The following is a 15,191-nucleotide window of genomic DNA, read 5'->3' on the forward strand; positions in this document are numbered from 1 at the left end:
ATAGAATTTAATGTGGTTCTCAGCGTCGCCTGAGTGCTTTCAGATGCACTTGTCAGCCTTGAAGCCACTGCGACTATGACCCTGGGTAATAGGCTGCTAACGCTCAGGGGTGCAGAGCCAACACATGACAGGGGACGGAGGGACTCTGGGAAACTGATTGTGTTGCGAAGCGGTAAAAAAAAGAAAAAGAAAAGAAAAAACAAGCAATAAGCAACAGGCGCTCACCCCTCAAACTCCTCTAATTCTTTATTTCCCTTTGAAATAACAAGCTGGTTTCTTCACTCATCTGCACACGTCTCTGTCCTGCATTCATACCGCGCCGCGCTCTAATTGGCTCTGTCATCCTCCTCGGCCTTTCTCTCTCAAATTCTTCCCCCATGCTCCCCGCTTGTCTCCAGTAAACTGATTACACTCTTGACTCTATTGGATTTCCTCTGGACTGTACATCTGGCATTCTTCCTCGGAGCAGCCCTGCTCCTAATTCCTCGCTTATTTACCTCACGACAGTGGAAACGCAAACAGCATCGAGAGCCGCTCACTGGACGCAGAACTTTATCGCACCTCGGGAAGGCTGGAGTTGAAGTAAAATAGCAAAAAAAAAAAAAAAAAAACTTGTGATTTAATGACTTGCAGGTGATTCTGGGGGGATTTTAACTGCAATATTTATAGATGGAAAAAGAACACCTAGGGTTTTTTTTATTTTTATTTCTTTGTCTTGGATATCCCAATAAGTCTTTTTTAAAAATATATATTTCTAAAATGTCAAGTTCCTGAAGAACAAAAAGGTCCAGGGGAAAAATGTTTATAGCCCTTAATCTTTTTTCAAATGTGGTCAGATCACAAATATGAATGTGTTTCACTAGGATTTTATGAGATTGACTAAAAGTAGTACATTGTGGGCTTTGACTAGGCCATTCCCTTGTGCTGCTGGGAGGAAAATGTGAGGTTTTCGTCCACATTTATCCTGGATGAAGCTCCATCAACTTCCCAATTAACTCTGATCAACTTCTCTATTCCAGCTTGAGAGAAAAATCCCCACAGCATGATGCTTCCATCACCATGTTTCCCCCAAAGTGGTTTGTCCAAAATGATGTAAAGTGTGAGCTTTCAGCTAAAAGTTTGATCTTAATCCATCGAGCAGGACTTCTTATGCAATGAAATCTTTATTTCCACAATACAAGTTCAGAAAATACTATTATTTAAAAATTAAAAAAAGTTTACTTTGGTCTTGGAGTTTGGTCTTCATTGGCATTTCTGATGATTATGTAACTTTTACAACACGTAGAACCACTGCGACGTGTTGGTCCTATAAGTGCTAAACTACTTCAGAAGTGACTTCATTGACTTTACAGAAAAAGTCTGGGCAGCAGCTTTAATCAGACAAGTGTTCGACAATGCACAGCAAAAACACAGAATCTAATTTTGGTCTAGTTTCTAGTGCAAATATCTTAGTAAACTTGAAGTAAGACAAAACTAACCTACACGTAACTTTTCAGCAAAATATAGGAACTTGTTCTGAGTCAATAATTCCTTAATATTGATTTAAAAATTCCCCTGACGGGTTATTCCACTTACAAATTGGAAAAAATGTCTTGTTACAAGTAAAATAATCTGCCAGTGGATAAATCAATATTAATGAATGGATAATGACTTAAAATAAGTTTCTATGTTGCTGAAAAGTTACATGCAAGTCAGTTTTATCTTATTTTAAGTGCAAGGAGACATTTGCCCTGTAAACTAGACCAAAAATTCTAGGTAAGCGTTTGTGTTTTTGCAGTGTAGAAACTTCCACGCCAAAATCAAAATGTTTCTTTCATTAACTGCTGTTTTATTGCTTCTAGTAACATAATTCACCGGACTCCACATCCTTCCACATAAAACAACGCTGAACTTGAAGTGATTGCTCTCATAAAAAGGACAGTATGTCCAGAAAGAAAAAGCACAAGAACAGCATGAAAACACATCAACAGGAACAGCAGATTTCTTTATCTATGCTGGACGCTCCACCTAGCTCAGCAAAAAAAAAAAAAAAAAAAGAATGCGTGGCCATAAATGGCCGCTGGAGTTTTTGTTTCGTCTTGATGACAATCAAGGCGTTATCTCTAAATCTGATTGACACGAAAACTGAAACTGACTTGCAAAAACAGTTATGATCCCTGGGTTGTAAAGAGCGCCTGTGCTGGCGCCTGTGTTATGTAGCGCTTCACACGCCGTCCAATGCAAGCGGCAGACCCAGCTGTACAAACTGCCTTTTGAGCCACGCGGCACTCGCGCACACACCCAGACACACACACACACATGTGTGAGCTCACACAGAACAGAGGCCTGAACACTGCTGGTCTGTCTTCATCACTACCTGTTTACTTTACCTCCTTTCACTCTCTCACACTAAGGCCTTTTGTACGAGACACAAACACACGGCCCCTTATACCCTTGTATACACCTCTGTCTGGTCAGGAGCTGACACGCAGACCTGAGGTCAGCTCTGAATCCTCAGACCTTTCCCTTGAGTTACGCACCTTTTGCTCCAGAAAGTTCCCCGCAAACGTGGGAGGCTTTTAATTTGGATTTTATAATTTTACTATCCATCATTTAACCACAGTAGCTCCTCGGGCTTATCCAAATGAACTGGGAATCCAGAGTTAAATATTAACCCCAAAAAAATAAACACACAAGCATATATGCAAGCCAGGAAAGAACCAGCTCCCAGCCTTAAGATTAAAAAGTTACAGTTTCAAAATAGCAAACAGTTCCTGTCCTTTTCATATGAAGCCAGAGAAAGTACAGAAGTTACTTCAGTTTTCTGTATAGCTTCCATAAAGAAAAGCTATGACACTTAGCCTTTCCTCAAAAGACAGATAAATTCATCTATTAGGGAAAAAAAAGACATTCAATATATGGAAATTAGGATTTGGTCAATTATTATTACCAAAGTATACCAAGGTTTGAAAAGTTTTCAAAACTGCGAAAACGTCCGAGAAAATGCCAGAGCGACGAGAAACTTCTGGTAGGCTAGCTAAAGAAAGGCTACTTCACATTTGGGTAGCTTAAAATCTAAATAAATTTGGATTATTGGAGACATTTCTTGTCTTGGTGTGTGAAAATTCTTATTGTTTGATCATTGGTGTGTGAAACTATGTTGGGAAAGTTACTAACATAAGGCTCCACTCATATTGTTCTAAGGCACACTGTAGTGCTGAATGGCTAATATGAAAGGAGACTCAGACCTTTCCTTTGACTTGTCTCAGTGTTACTATAGTAAGAGCTGAATGGCATAAAGGAATAATGCTCTGCACATCTGTCACAAAGACTAAAAACTTCAACAAATTTTATTGGGTGTTTATATGTTCTATGTTTCTGCTTAGCTTCTGTTTTCAAGTCAAAATAGACAACATTGTTAGAACTGGAAATCAATATGTCATAATAGTTGAGTAGCAGAAGGAATATTTCTTTTTTGCTTCAAATAGAAACAGTTGTCTTATGTTACGTATTTTAATACAACATGCTGGACCAGAACGACCACAGCGGGACTGGGGGGGATGACTTCGCCCTCCCAACGTTTCACGCCATAAGATTTTCTTTCTCCTCCTCTTCTCTCATTTGGCCCCCCAGACCCACCACAACTTCCTCAGAGGTGGATGACTACGAACGCTGAGGTTTTTCACAGCTCCTCTCTGGCTGTAACCCTCCCCACCCCAACCTCTCTTTCTCTCGCTCTCCTCATTTGCCTTTGAAGTGGAATTACTACACAATTGGGCACAGCGGGTGTGCAGGTTACGCCGGCTACTTCATTTAAAGTTTGGCAGGCCTGTCACACTGATGGAGGCCTGTAGAGAAAGCATGATGGGAGGATTTATTGAGATATAAAAAAAAGAGATGCTGCTTTATTAAGCTGATAAATCGGCATAGTTGGTCAGGTTATAATTGCTGAATATTTGCATAGTTTTGTTTTTTTTTCCAGCACTAAAAATGCTCCCAAAAAAAAACAAACTCTTACAGCATACGCACACGCACACATGAAGCGGTGCACACAGTGAGAGCGCTAAGCTGAGATTAGAGCGCCACTTCCCCTTGGCTTTTTGATGATTAGTGGCTCCTCATCTAAGTCCCTCTCATATCACATATGTCGTCCGCCGCTAAGTCACTAATCGGACAGCGACGGACGTCCATTAACGGTCCGAGTAATCGCCATCAGCGGTGGTTAACCGTCTCCTGACCGCTGCGCACTGTAATCAACGCACACACACACACACGCACAAAACACATACAGACGTAAACGCGGCTGAGAACAGGCAAAGATGTCTAGAAAAACACACTTTTTAAATGAATTAAGCAGAACGGGGACAAAGATTTGTTTAAGCGTCAATGAGGGGGAAGGAAAAGACAACGCAATCATTGCAGAAATGTCTCCCTCTCTCTGTCTCACACACACACACACACACATTGTGTTTCGCTCAGTGTGTCTGGCTGCTAACATAATCATAGTGCTAACTGCTCTTGTTAACTCCTCTACTCAGAACAAGCTTTCAGGGAGCGTGGGAGCCTCCTCTGGAGAATTCCTTGTGTGTATGTTGCACTTGTGTGTGTGTGTGTGTGTGTGTGTGTGTGTGTGTGTGTGTGTGTGTGTGTGTGTGTGTGAGCAGCTTCTTTTTAAATTAACTCTCATTGTTTTAGCCTGCAAAAAACGTCAATCCCATCTATGATCTGCGCTTAAAAATATTTTATTTCTTCTTTTTTTTTTTAAAGAAGACATCTATTGTGTACCAAGAACTGTCACTCAGGTGTGGGTCTATCGGTGGAAATGTGAGCCATCTTTTGAAATTGCTCTCTGAGGGAAATTGGAAGTGGATATCAAAAATAGTTGAGCTGAATGTGTCTTTTTAGATAAGGCGCCCAGGGTGCCTTTTGCCTTCTAGGAGCCAACCGCAGCATTTACATCCATATGACACCTCAGGCAGGAATTTAAACAAATGTTTCCCCCCGCGTGTCGAGCTATCACTCGCTTTATTGCTGTCATTTTCACCCCCACCCCTCTCTTTCCCTCCGCTTCTCTTTTCCTCTTTTAGCTTTAAAGCGGAAACAAATCTCTATTTCTTTCCATCCTGCTTCTCTCTGTTACACACTGCTGAACTTATCCTAACATTTTCTTTACTGCGCTCACATCTTCTGTGGCGTTGTCTTCCTCTCTGGTCTCTCTTCACACAATCAGCTGTTTGTAAGAACTTCTTTCCATCCCTTGTTTTCCTGTCTCACTTTTCCCCCTCTCTAGGCAGACTCTTAAGAATATTGCCTAATAGCTATTTATAGATTGTCCCTTTAAATAGTGGGAAGAGTAATGGAAAGGAAAAGCTCATACGGCTTCAAATGAGGTGAAAACCTTTTTCTGTCTGTGACTTCGAACTTTTGAAACACAATTTTTGCAATTGCGGTGTCCTAAGAGACGAGGTTCGTTGGACCCAGCAAGCTTTTAACCCTTTTTTTTGCGCAGTCCCAGCAGATCACACTGATCATGTGTACGCTTTTACAATGTCTTTTTTTTTGTGTTGCTATACAGTTTCGGGATCTGACGGTCTGACAGGACAGCCCGCCGCTTCCTCGTTGTCTGACTGTGACATCTGCTGCGCTCTTCCTGAGAATCGCACTAAGACTGTGGCAGGGTTAAACAAGAAACAATTAAAATCACACGTGATTACGTTTGTTCACGCAATAAGTCAATAAAAAAACATGCCCCATCATCATCCTGTTGTTTTCTTTGTCTTTTCTGCCAGTAGTGATCACACGATTCGTTTGATGGGAAAAATGTATTTCCATTGCAATTTTATGAATACGCTAACGTCAATACAGTCGAGAAACCACCTCATCCTCGCACACCAACTTTTATATGAAAAAATATGTTGCTCTTTTAATTGGCGCCTTTCAATTAAGCAAATTTATTTTCGTAATTCCAATTTGCGCAATTACGTGGTCAATGGAAACGCAGCTAGAGATGCAAGTCAAAGCTACAAAATGTACTGCAGAACACTCATGGTCACACACAGACACACCCACAGAGCCGCAGACACACACTCAGCCTCACAAACACAAAGCGACCTCTGTGTGGTGCCCTAAATTGCCGGCCGGCAGCCCAAGCCGTGTTTCCTGTCCAGCTTAACCACAAAAGGCAATAACACACAACCCTAATGTCACCGCTGTTAATCACACACACATGAATGCATGCATGCAGGGGGAAAAGAAAAAAGAAAAAAAAAAGTCCTGCGTTTTGCAAAGCAGAAGACGGAGGCCAACTCATGTGGCCTCTGGGAGAACCATCCTCTCTCTTTTCTTTTCTTTGCTCATCCACCCAAAGCTTTACTCATCACTCCTCATACTTTCCTCATACTTTCAACGTTATATTTATGCCTTAACACTGAGTCAGTGGACATCACAACAGACGGTAAGGAAAGGACAGCGAGGGGAAAGGGAAGAAAGTCTGCTGCTGTCTGGCTCTCGAAGCCTAAACAGCTCGTGGGAAAAACTGGAGTGTTGCTTTAGAGGAAAAAAAAAAAAAAAGAGGCAAGAAAGACAACGATGGGGGAGCAAAGAGAGAGAGGAAGAGAGAGGAGAAGTGCATCCGGCGGATGGTGAGTCGGATCCCCCGGTGCTTCGCGAGAGGGATAATGTTTATTGAGCGAGGGGACAGTGTTTTTTACCATTGTTGAGCTGGGCCTCTGTTTGTGCCGCATTTGTTAAGCAATCCATAAAGGAGTCGTGGCATTTGTCTCACTGTCAGCAACTTGGCCTGCCCTTGCAAAGCAGACCCATACACACGCAAGCTTATTCTCTCACACACATCCACAGACTCCCATCTGGCTTTGAAAGTCTCCCACTTCGCCCCCGAACTGTCCCGGCCTTTTCCCCCCCTCGCTACCTGGGGAGACAGAGGTTTCGTTGTAGATTCTGACACCGTCTCCTATTGTGGATTGTGGAAAGATGGAGGATTTTTTTTCTGTGACTGCGTGTACTCCAGGCAGGGTGGATGAACAAATAGGATGAGAGCGTGGAAATGAAAGTGTAAGCAACATCCATGCATGGTGACCTTTAAGAACACCACCCTACTTTTCACGGTCTTTACACATGACTTCAACAAATTAGGAAGATCTAATCTGTTTTAAAGTAGAAAAGTAGAAACTATTCCAACTGCTGCTAGCATTTTAGTACAATCGATTACTGTTAAACAATGTTTTAAACATTTGCTTGTTAAGATGATTCACTTTCTGCAAAGCAGCGTTACAGTGATGGGAAATTAGGGGTGGCGCTTTTTGTAGTTAACGCACCACAACTGGTTGTGTTTTTGGTGACCTGAAGCACTACTATATAGACAGCCTTCTCACAGCAACAGGTGGGGGAGAGACAACAATGAACACACAGCTAAAGATCCTTCGGTAACTTAGTCCTATAAACGGGACTTTAAAAAGGTAGAAAACGATAAGATTTTCACATTTGGGTCTCAGTTTATCCTGACTCCGATGACCGGCTCATATCGAGTGGGCTCTGTTGGTGTTTCTCTGCTCTGCTGACACTGGAATGCACCCTGCTGACATTTGACCTCCACCCGATGACCCCCATGTCATATGACCCGACTCTAGTTAGCCTGGAGGGTAAGAGGTTGCAGGGGGGACACCTTTGTCCGCACTCACACACACACACGCACTTTCCTTCTCCTTCCTGGTCACTTCTGACACTGAAGCTCTTCTCATCACTCTCGCTTTCTTTCATCCCGTCCTCTCTGAGCCAGAACCACCACAACGGGAAGAACAAACGCAGCCTGTGCAGAAACCCCCCCGAGGGTCAGCTGATCAACCCGGGCCGGGGCACTTTAGCATTCTCCTTCGGTATTTTTCTGTCTTTCCCTTCTTTTTTTCTGCCCCCCCCTTATTGCTTCGCGGATGGAGACACGGTTATCAAGGCTCTCTGGGGACAGACAATATGGCCTAGACAATGGACTCCAATCCGATGTGGTGGGTGGGTGGGAGGGGCCGAGACAGGGCCACAGGGGGAGAGAAGAGAAGAACGGTGAATTAGTTTGCAGAGCACGGACATTCTGCTCAATTACTCCACTCTTACAAATTCTCTGTCTTCTTCTTCTTCTCTCCCCCCACCACAAGCCCCAACTCAAACTGCCTTAATCTCACCCGCACCTCCCTCCTCCCCTCCACACACTTTTACATGAAGTACAACGACACTTAAGCTGGAAGCAGAACTGCTCACTCAAAACTAGAAACGAGTGATCAACAGCTGCAGAAACGTCTTCGAAAACGAACGTGTCTCTTAACTTGCCAACACAAAATTCGAAGAGTTAGAAGTTTCACACAAAGACATCCGGACTACAAATTATAAAGCACTAATTGAGAGAATTTCACCTTGTTTTTTTATTTGATCTTACAGCATTTTACTGCTAATCGTGCTAATATCGTTTAATCATATGTAACAATGCGTCTTACTTTATGAATTGCTAATTGTCCATTTGGGTTAGGATCCAAATCTGAAAGGCAAATAAAGCTGCAGCTGTCACAGCACTTTACGCGAGGCGATGAAATGAACTTCCATCTCCGAGGCTACATTTTAATTACTAATAATGAGACTTTTTGTGTCACTGAAATCCAGACAATTCCTCTGGGCTCTTAGCGGCGCTCTGATGTCAGACTGGATACCAGTGTTGTCCCGCTTAAACCGTTCAAAGTGTTGACATGTCCTCTGCTGACACACACACACACCTATAAACCGAGGGGGGACAAATGGAGGGGTGTGAAAATCCACCACCGCCTTAACACCACCCTGACAGAGACCTCTTCCTCTCCTTCTTATAGCCGCCCCCCTAACACACACACACACACCCCTCTTTTCACTTCATCTCTGGCACTCTCACTTTTCTGTAAAAACCTGCTTCAAATGTCTGCTGGTGAGGAATGTGTCAGTTTGACCACATCATCTCTTTTCCCCTTCATCTCGCTCTCTCCTCCACCTACGGCTACAATTTCAAATCTCGCTTGTTTTTAAAAAATTTTTATTCAATCATGATTATTATTTTCTCCCTCCGTCTCTGTTTTGGTCACTTTGGTATTCTCCTTTTCTTTCTCTTCGTGTGTTTTTAGTGCGAGGACACAAGGCTGTGCTTGCAGATTTGACTAATTTCAACCGTGCGTTAAAGTTCTGTAACACAGCAGAACATTCAGAAAACCATAAATATCTATCAGAGAAAATAATAAATATTAAATTTTTAGCACTTCAAAGTTAAAAGGTGAAGCCAGAAAATAGTATAAAATTAATCTGACGAATTAAAATGTTAACTTCCTACTCTTCAAACTAAGATAATATTTCTTAAACACTGTCAAACTACACTTTAACAACATTTTCAATAACTTACAAAGGAGCAGAAGAGGAAGAAGAAGAAGCATGATGAAGAAGCATGCGGACACTTACTGTAGCACATGAACTGAGAGCATCATTGCAAACCTTTGGGGCTGAAGCGCACACACATACACACGCCTGCACACGCACACACACAAGAGTACAGTGGAAGATACCCCCACTCTCTCTCTTTCCGTCTTGCGTGCACACATCCAAATATGAACATGCAGAGGCTCTGAAACACGGCCGGAGCCGCCGTGATGGAGTGCATTACTGGAAAGCAAGAGTTTTAAGCGCTCTCCTCTTAAGTCATTGTAATCCCTGCATTTATCTCCATACATTCTGCTTTTTGTGTGTAATCCTTTAAATGTTTAATTCCTTCTAGCTGTTGTTATCTGTCCCTCTCTTTTCCTCCTCGACCACTTTGCGAGGATTGAACGGTTTATTAAAAACACATTTTTGCCACTTCTAAATATTTCGCCTCCACGGAAATCCCCCCCGAAATCCACACCGCCGACCCTAGTTTATCTCAGAACAAAAGATTAGTTTCATCAGTGCAAAAACAGAGAGTTGAATGGAATAAAAGTCAAGAGCGAGAGAGAGGGAGGGAGGGAGAGAAAGCAGAGAGGAAAGAGCGGCGTTACCCATGTTATGATATGTGTGAGTTAGAATTAAAATGTATTAGAGCATAATCTGCCTCTCGCGGTATTAGGATCAAACAAGCATTATTGCATGGGCGAAAGCCACTTGTGTTGACAGTGCAAGGTTAGAGGGTTCACACCTCTAAATGAAGGCAGGCCTGCACAAACAACAGAGGAGCACAGTGAGATTAATATTAGCATAAGGCATAACAACGAGAAGAGCGTACAGATTGAGAACGGGATTAACGGAGGGGTTTGGTTTCATGCGTTGAGTTTGGATTAAAACAACAAAAAAATAAAAAAAAACCAAAATTAAATACATTTATGAGATGAGGCAAATCCTGATTGGAAAAATAATAATAATTAAAAAAAAAACAACGTAAAACTTAAAAGAAAAACGGATTCAGATGAGCATTTCCATGCACTTGTGAGCGTCTGATTGTGCCTAAATATACCCGGCTGCTACAGACGGAGACGCATGAGCGCTGACAGGGAAGCAGAAGTAAATAAAGTTGTGGCGAGAAGCGGAGATGAGATGATGAGAGGAGATGATCGCACATTCTGACTGACGCGTCTCGCCTCATCTTTCTGACTTGCGCTCGTTCGGGTTATTTATTTATTTTATTTTCTGCAGTTTTGTCCGTGGAAGATTTGAATGAGCGCAAGTTTTACTCAGGACGGACAGAAAAAGAGTGAGGGGGGACGCCGGGGAGGCGGACAGGGGGGAGTGGGAGTCATCTGTCACCGAAGCTTAAACAAACACATCCCCGGACATATATTGCTCCAGCTTTGCATATGTTATCTGAACTAAAAGGACAGGGAGTGAATCATCAACTCTGTCTTAACATTTCATCTCACAGTCAGAGTCAAACTCCGCTCAGACAGTTACTTCACGCACACGCCGACCCAGTCTTGTTTTCACACACTTTACACATTTACGTCTATTTGTCTTTGAATCGTCCCCTCTCTGAATCCCAGGTCCGCTCTTCTTTCTGTCATCTGCATGTGAATGTGTGTGTTTATATTTATATATCTGTGTGTGCGTGTGGAAGTGTGTGAGCGGCAGGACGTGTCACGTACCTGTTACACTCCTGAGGTAGCTCAGGCTCAGTGAGCATGCTGGAGTAAGGGTCCGTCTCTCTCGACAACAACAACATAAAACAGTCCGACAATGCTTCAGATGAACAAGGTTAGTCTCCCCCAAAAACAAGACGGGATTGAAGTGATCCTTCAACCTCTCACACACACTGCTGTTTCTCTCTCTCCCTCTCTCTTGCTCTCGCTCTCTTTCACTCTCTCTCTCTCTCTGCTCACACACTTCCAGCCTCACACCCTCCCTCTCCGTCTTTCTCTGTGCCTCTGTCCCTCCTCTTCTCCCTCCCTCGCTGTAAGCTGCGAGATCTGGGCTCAGCTCTTAAAGGGACAGCAGCCGAGTATCCCTCGCTCAGACTAGACGGAAAGAGAGAGAGAGAGTGTGTGTAAGCAAAAGGGAGGGTCTACCTGACCAGAGGGTTCGTCAGTCCATCAACGCAAATGCACAGCGGTGCGGCCCCCTTCCTCAGGTTCATCCTTCATCCTCCCCGCCAACCGAACACAGTTTACAGAAACTTTAAAGTAAATAGCCAGAGGTGTGTTTTCCTTTCTGCCATTGTACATTTTAATAAAAACACCAGGATCCAAAAATGATAAATGTGCCATGCAGAATATCAGCTAACATACTAAGTTTTGCAAAACAAAAACAGCGTCTCTGCCTAGCAACCTTCACCCAATGTCATAAGGCTAGGAAGCTGATGGCTAGAATAATTCTGAACTAGGAGAGCTGACACAAAGTTCTGAGTTTCAGGGTGATTTGTTGGTTTTAGTAACATGATGCCAAACGAGCAACTCTAAGCAGATTCTAGCGAAGATTGTGAGGTGGTACAACTGTGGCAGGAAAAAAAAAAAAAACTTTCCTGCTGCTTTAGTTTTACATGTCTGAGCCACAATGTGACCCTGACAGCCCTAACCAAGCAGTGTTGAAGACATCGACCGTCTTCAGGACCTAAATTTAGATGTTTTTTATTTTTTTGTGACTGTTGGTGCATAAAAATGCTTTCACATCAATCGTGAGATGCATGATAAAGCTGACACAAATCACCTGCTTTTTGAGTACACATAAACAGAGCTCTTTATTCTGTAGAACTGAGTCAGGGGCTCAAACTGTGTCTGACGGATGAGAGAAAAGCTTTTAAAAAATTTGAAAAATGTAAACATGGCTATAATGGAAGATAGTTTTATTTGTTTATTGAGAAAAGCCCCATGAAAACTTCAAAAAAGTCCCAGTAAGCTACAAAAAGAAAAAAAAAATCATATCAAAGTCACATCAGCTGCTCACCAAAGAATAGGGGTGCAAAGATACACAAATATGTACTGCAAACTTGGTGTACAGACCCTTTAGTTTGGTATGCATGTGCATGGTACGCTATATTCATTTGGTAATGAATATAGCGATGTTTTAAAGCTGAAGACATGCACAATGTTTACGTGCTTGGAGCTACGGTCCGTGCGCAACTTTACGCAAACGTGAAGCACAAACAAAACAGCAGTAAGACTCGATACTCAGTTCTGATCGACCGCAAGACTCGTTGTGTACGGTTTACGTCCCCAAGCAACCCGCATGCTCAGAACAACGATTATGTCACACAGCATCATATTGCTTAAGGAAGTCAGAATGGATGGAGCCGTCTATGGATCCGTCTTAAAGTTATTCACCAAGATGATCAGAGACAGTTGTCAAATGGTCATAGCGTGAAGATAGGTAACAAAAAGCGACATAAAAGTTGAATGACATGCAACAGTCATTCTGACTGCAAATGCTTTGAAAACAATCGGATGCGTATCCGATTTAGCACCATATACTGAAGTGGCACAGACTGTGCCATTTCACAGGTTTTTGAGGGGGGTTGCAAGATCGGTATTGGGCTGTTCAGTCTACTGTAAAAAGGCCAATATTGGTCGCATTTGGGGGGAAAAAAGCAGATTTGGGAGGCATTTGCCTGTTAGATGAAAGTAGCCATGTTCAGCTACAGTGATGAAGCAGAAAAAAGCAGGACTGAACCAAAGGTTTGCCAGCAATTTTAAACAATTGAAGCAACTTCATGCCGAATGTAAACACCAATGGTATTGGAGAAAAACTAGCTCATGTCCAAATCCTACTACATTGATTGGCATTCAACCAGCCTTTAAAAAATGTGTGTAACTTCCTATTGTAATTGTTTACATACCAAATATACCATAAAATAAACAACAGTCTTTTCACGACATCCACTCTCTGCTCTAGAGGGAACAGCCAATCAGAGCTAAGCTTTGTAAGTAGCTTTGTGCCTCGGTATTTCAGCTTCCCAAACTGCATTTTGCAGGTGCATACTGAACTCGGACGTTAGTGTAGCTTTACAATCCTACTTATGCAGAAACGGGATATTTCTCGGAATATTTCCTCTCAGGAACTGCAATTTTTTGAAACATATGCAGTTAAAAATAACAAAAAAGTAAAAACAACAAATATCAGTCATTTCAAAGAATTTTTCAAATTAAAAAAAATAAATAAAAAATTTTAAATGAAAATGAGATGTTCTTGGTTGGCTTCTGAAATCTAACCACTCACTTACGCAACAATTTATATATGTCATCTGTTGGCTTTTCTCTGAAAACCTTTTATCTGACCCGATCAATCTATTAAACCTACTTCATTCTGTTTCAGACACTAAGCTCTTTTACATTTTGGTTCCTCGTGCCTTAAATCAGACACACCCGAAACAAAGATGAAAGAGCAACGGGATGTGTGACATCAGGCATTCGGGGTCAGACTGTCAATGAAGTGAGCATAACAAACGAGGCTGAACGCTTCACACAAATGGAGGGAATTAAAAAGACATTTAGTTATCTGTTTTACTATTATTTTGCCACTCCTTAGCTGCCCGTCGAAATATAGATGAAAACACATTCAGCTGCTTTCAGTTTAATGTTAATTTTAATGTAAATAGCAAATAAACACAATGGAAAGGCTAACAGGGCATTATGGACACTAATACATTTACTGGATGCATGAATTGAAAGGTTTATGTTATCTCTAGTAATGCCTTGGACTAACCCATGCTTAATTGGTTAACTTGTGTTGTTCCTTCCTCTTTCACTGTCCCTTTGGTTCCAGCGTGTTAGTGAAGCAAAGACGTTTTGTGCTCAACTTTGATACACATCATGCTTTTCACATGATTGGCTATGCTAACGGAATAAAGCGGCAGAACAGTGGATGTGAAACAAACCTTGAAACGAGATTAATATAAGGTATCCCGAGGTTCGAGCCTTTGGATTCCTAACAATGGCGTCTTAAAAAAGGCCAGCCATGTTGCCTTTGAAATGATTTCTTAAATTATTTGCTTTCAGTTTTGGTGTCGAATTCTTGTTGGAAATAGAAATAAGGGGTGAAAGATGCCGATCAGAGTTCTCTCCATCTTTGCCTCCAGCGATATATGTTTTAGCCGCATGGCTCTGCGCACGCTTTGACGCTTTAAAATCAACTAAATGGCATTTCTAATGCATTTAACAGAATTAATAATGGACCTCTGCATGTTATTACTTTCCTGTCATTACGATTTAACACTGACGTGAACGTGAAGGGGGGGAAGCCCCTCGTACACCGTGGCCACTTGCCAAATATCAAACGTAATGAACCTGAATTCATGCTCTCTTGAGGCAATCTTGAGATAAATGTCACTTTATTATGGCGCGAGCATTAATGTCAACATGTTTGAGTAATCCATCTCTGTCAATTTATGCAGTCACTTTTCTTTCCTCTGCTGCGCTTAAACGTGGCTGGAAGATTTGTTACCATTAGCTCAAACGGCATTAAGTGACTTTTTTTTCCAGCTTTCTTTTTAATTTATTTTTTTAACAAAAATATATATATATATACATAGAGAATAATTTCTTTTCTTTTTCTTCAAATTTGCAGATTTGATCCTTCAGGAACACAGCTGTACTCGCCCAGCAGGGCTCAAGCTCAAGATAAATACAAACGCGCTCAGACAGCACACATATGCAACCTGACTGAAACCTTGACCAATCCACCACACCCTGCATGTCCTCAGGTGTGTGCACGCGTGTGTGTGTGTGGTACATGCATGT

The 15,191-nt window shown here is 42.1% G+C and overlaps 1 protein-coding gene across 8 annotated transcripts in view; it reads right to left on the minus strand.

The window, feature by feature from the left end:
- sox5 (SRY-box 5) overlaps window positions 1-11,372 on the minus strand; it is a 98,372-nt gene extending 87,000 nt beyond the window's left edge. For all 8 annotated transcript variants that reach the window (XM_023350128.1, XM_023350127.1, XM_023350126.1 and 5 more), the window contains exon 1: window positions 11,109-11,372. In XM_023350128.1, coding sequence (XP_023205896.1) covers window positions 11,109-11,185 — 77 coding nt within the window. In that variant the 5' untranslated portion in view covers window positions 11,186-11,372. The remainder of the gene's footprint in view (window positions 1-11,108) is intronic.
- Between the last annotated feature and the right edge of the window lie 3,819 nt (window positions 11,373-15,191).

This window comes from Xiphophorus maculatus, chromosome 17, assembly GCF_002775205.1.
Source record: "Xiphophorus maculatus strain JP 163 A chromosome 17, X_maculatus-5.0-male, whole genome shotgun sequence".
Classification (NCBI taxonomy): Eukaryota; Metazoa; Chordata; class Actinopteri; order Cyprinodontiformes; family Poeciliidae; genus Xiphophorus; species Xiphophorus maculatus.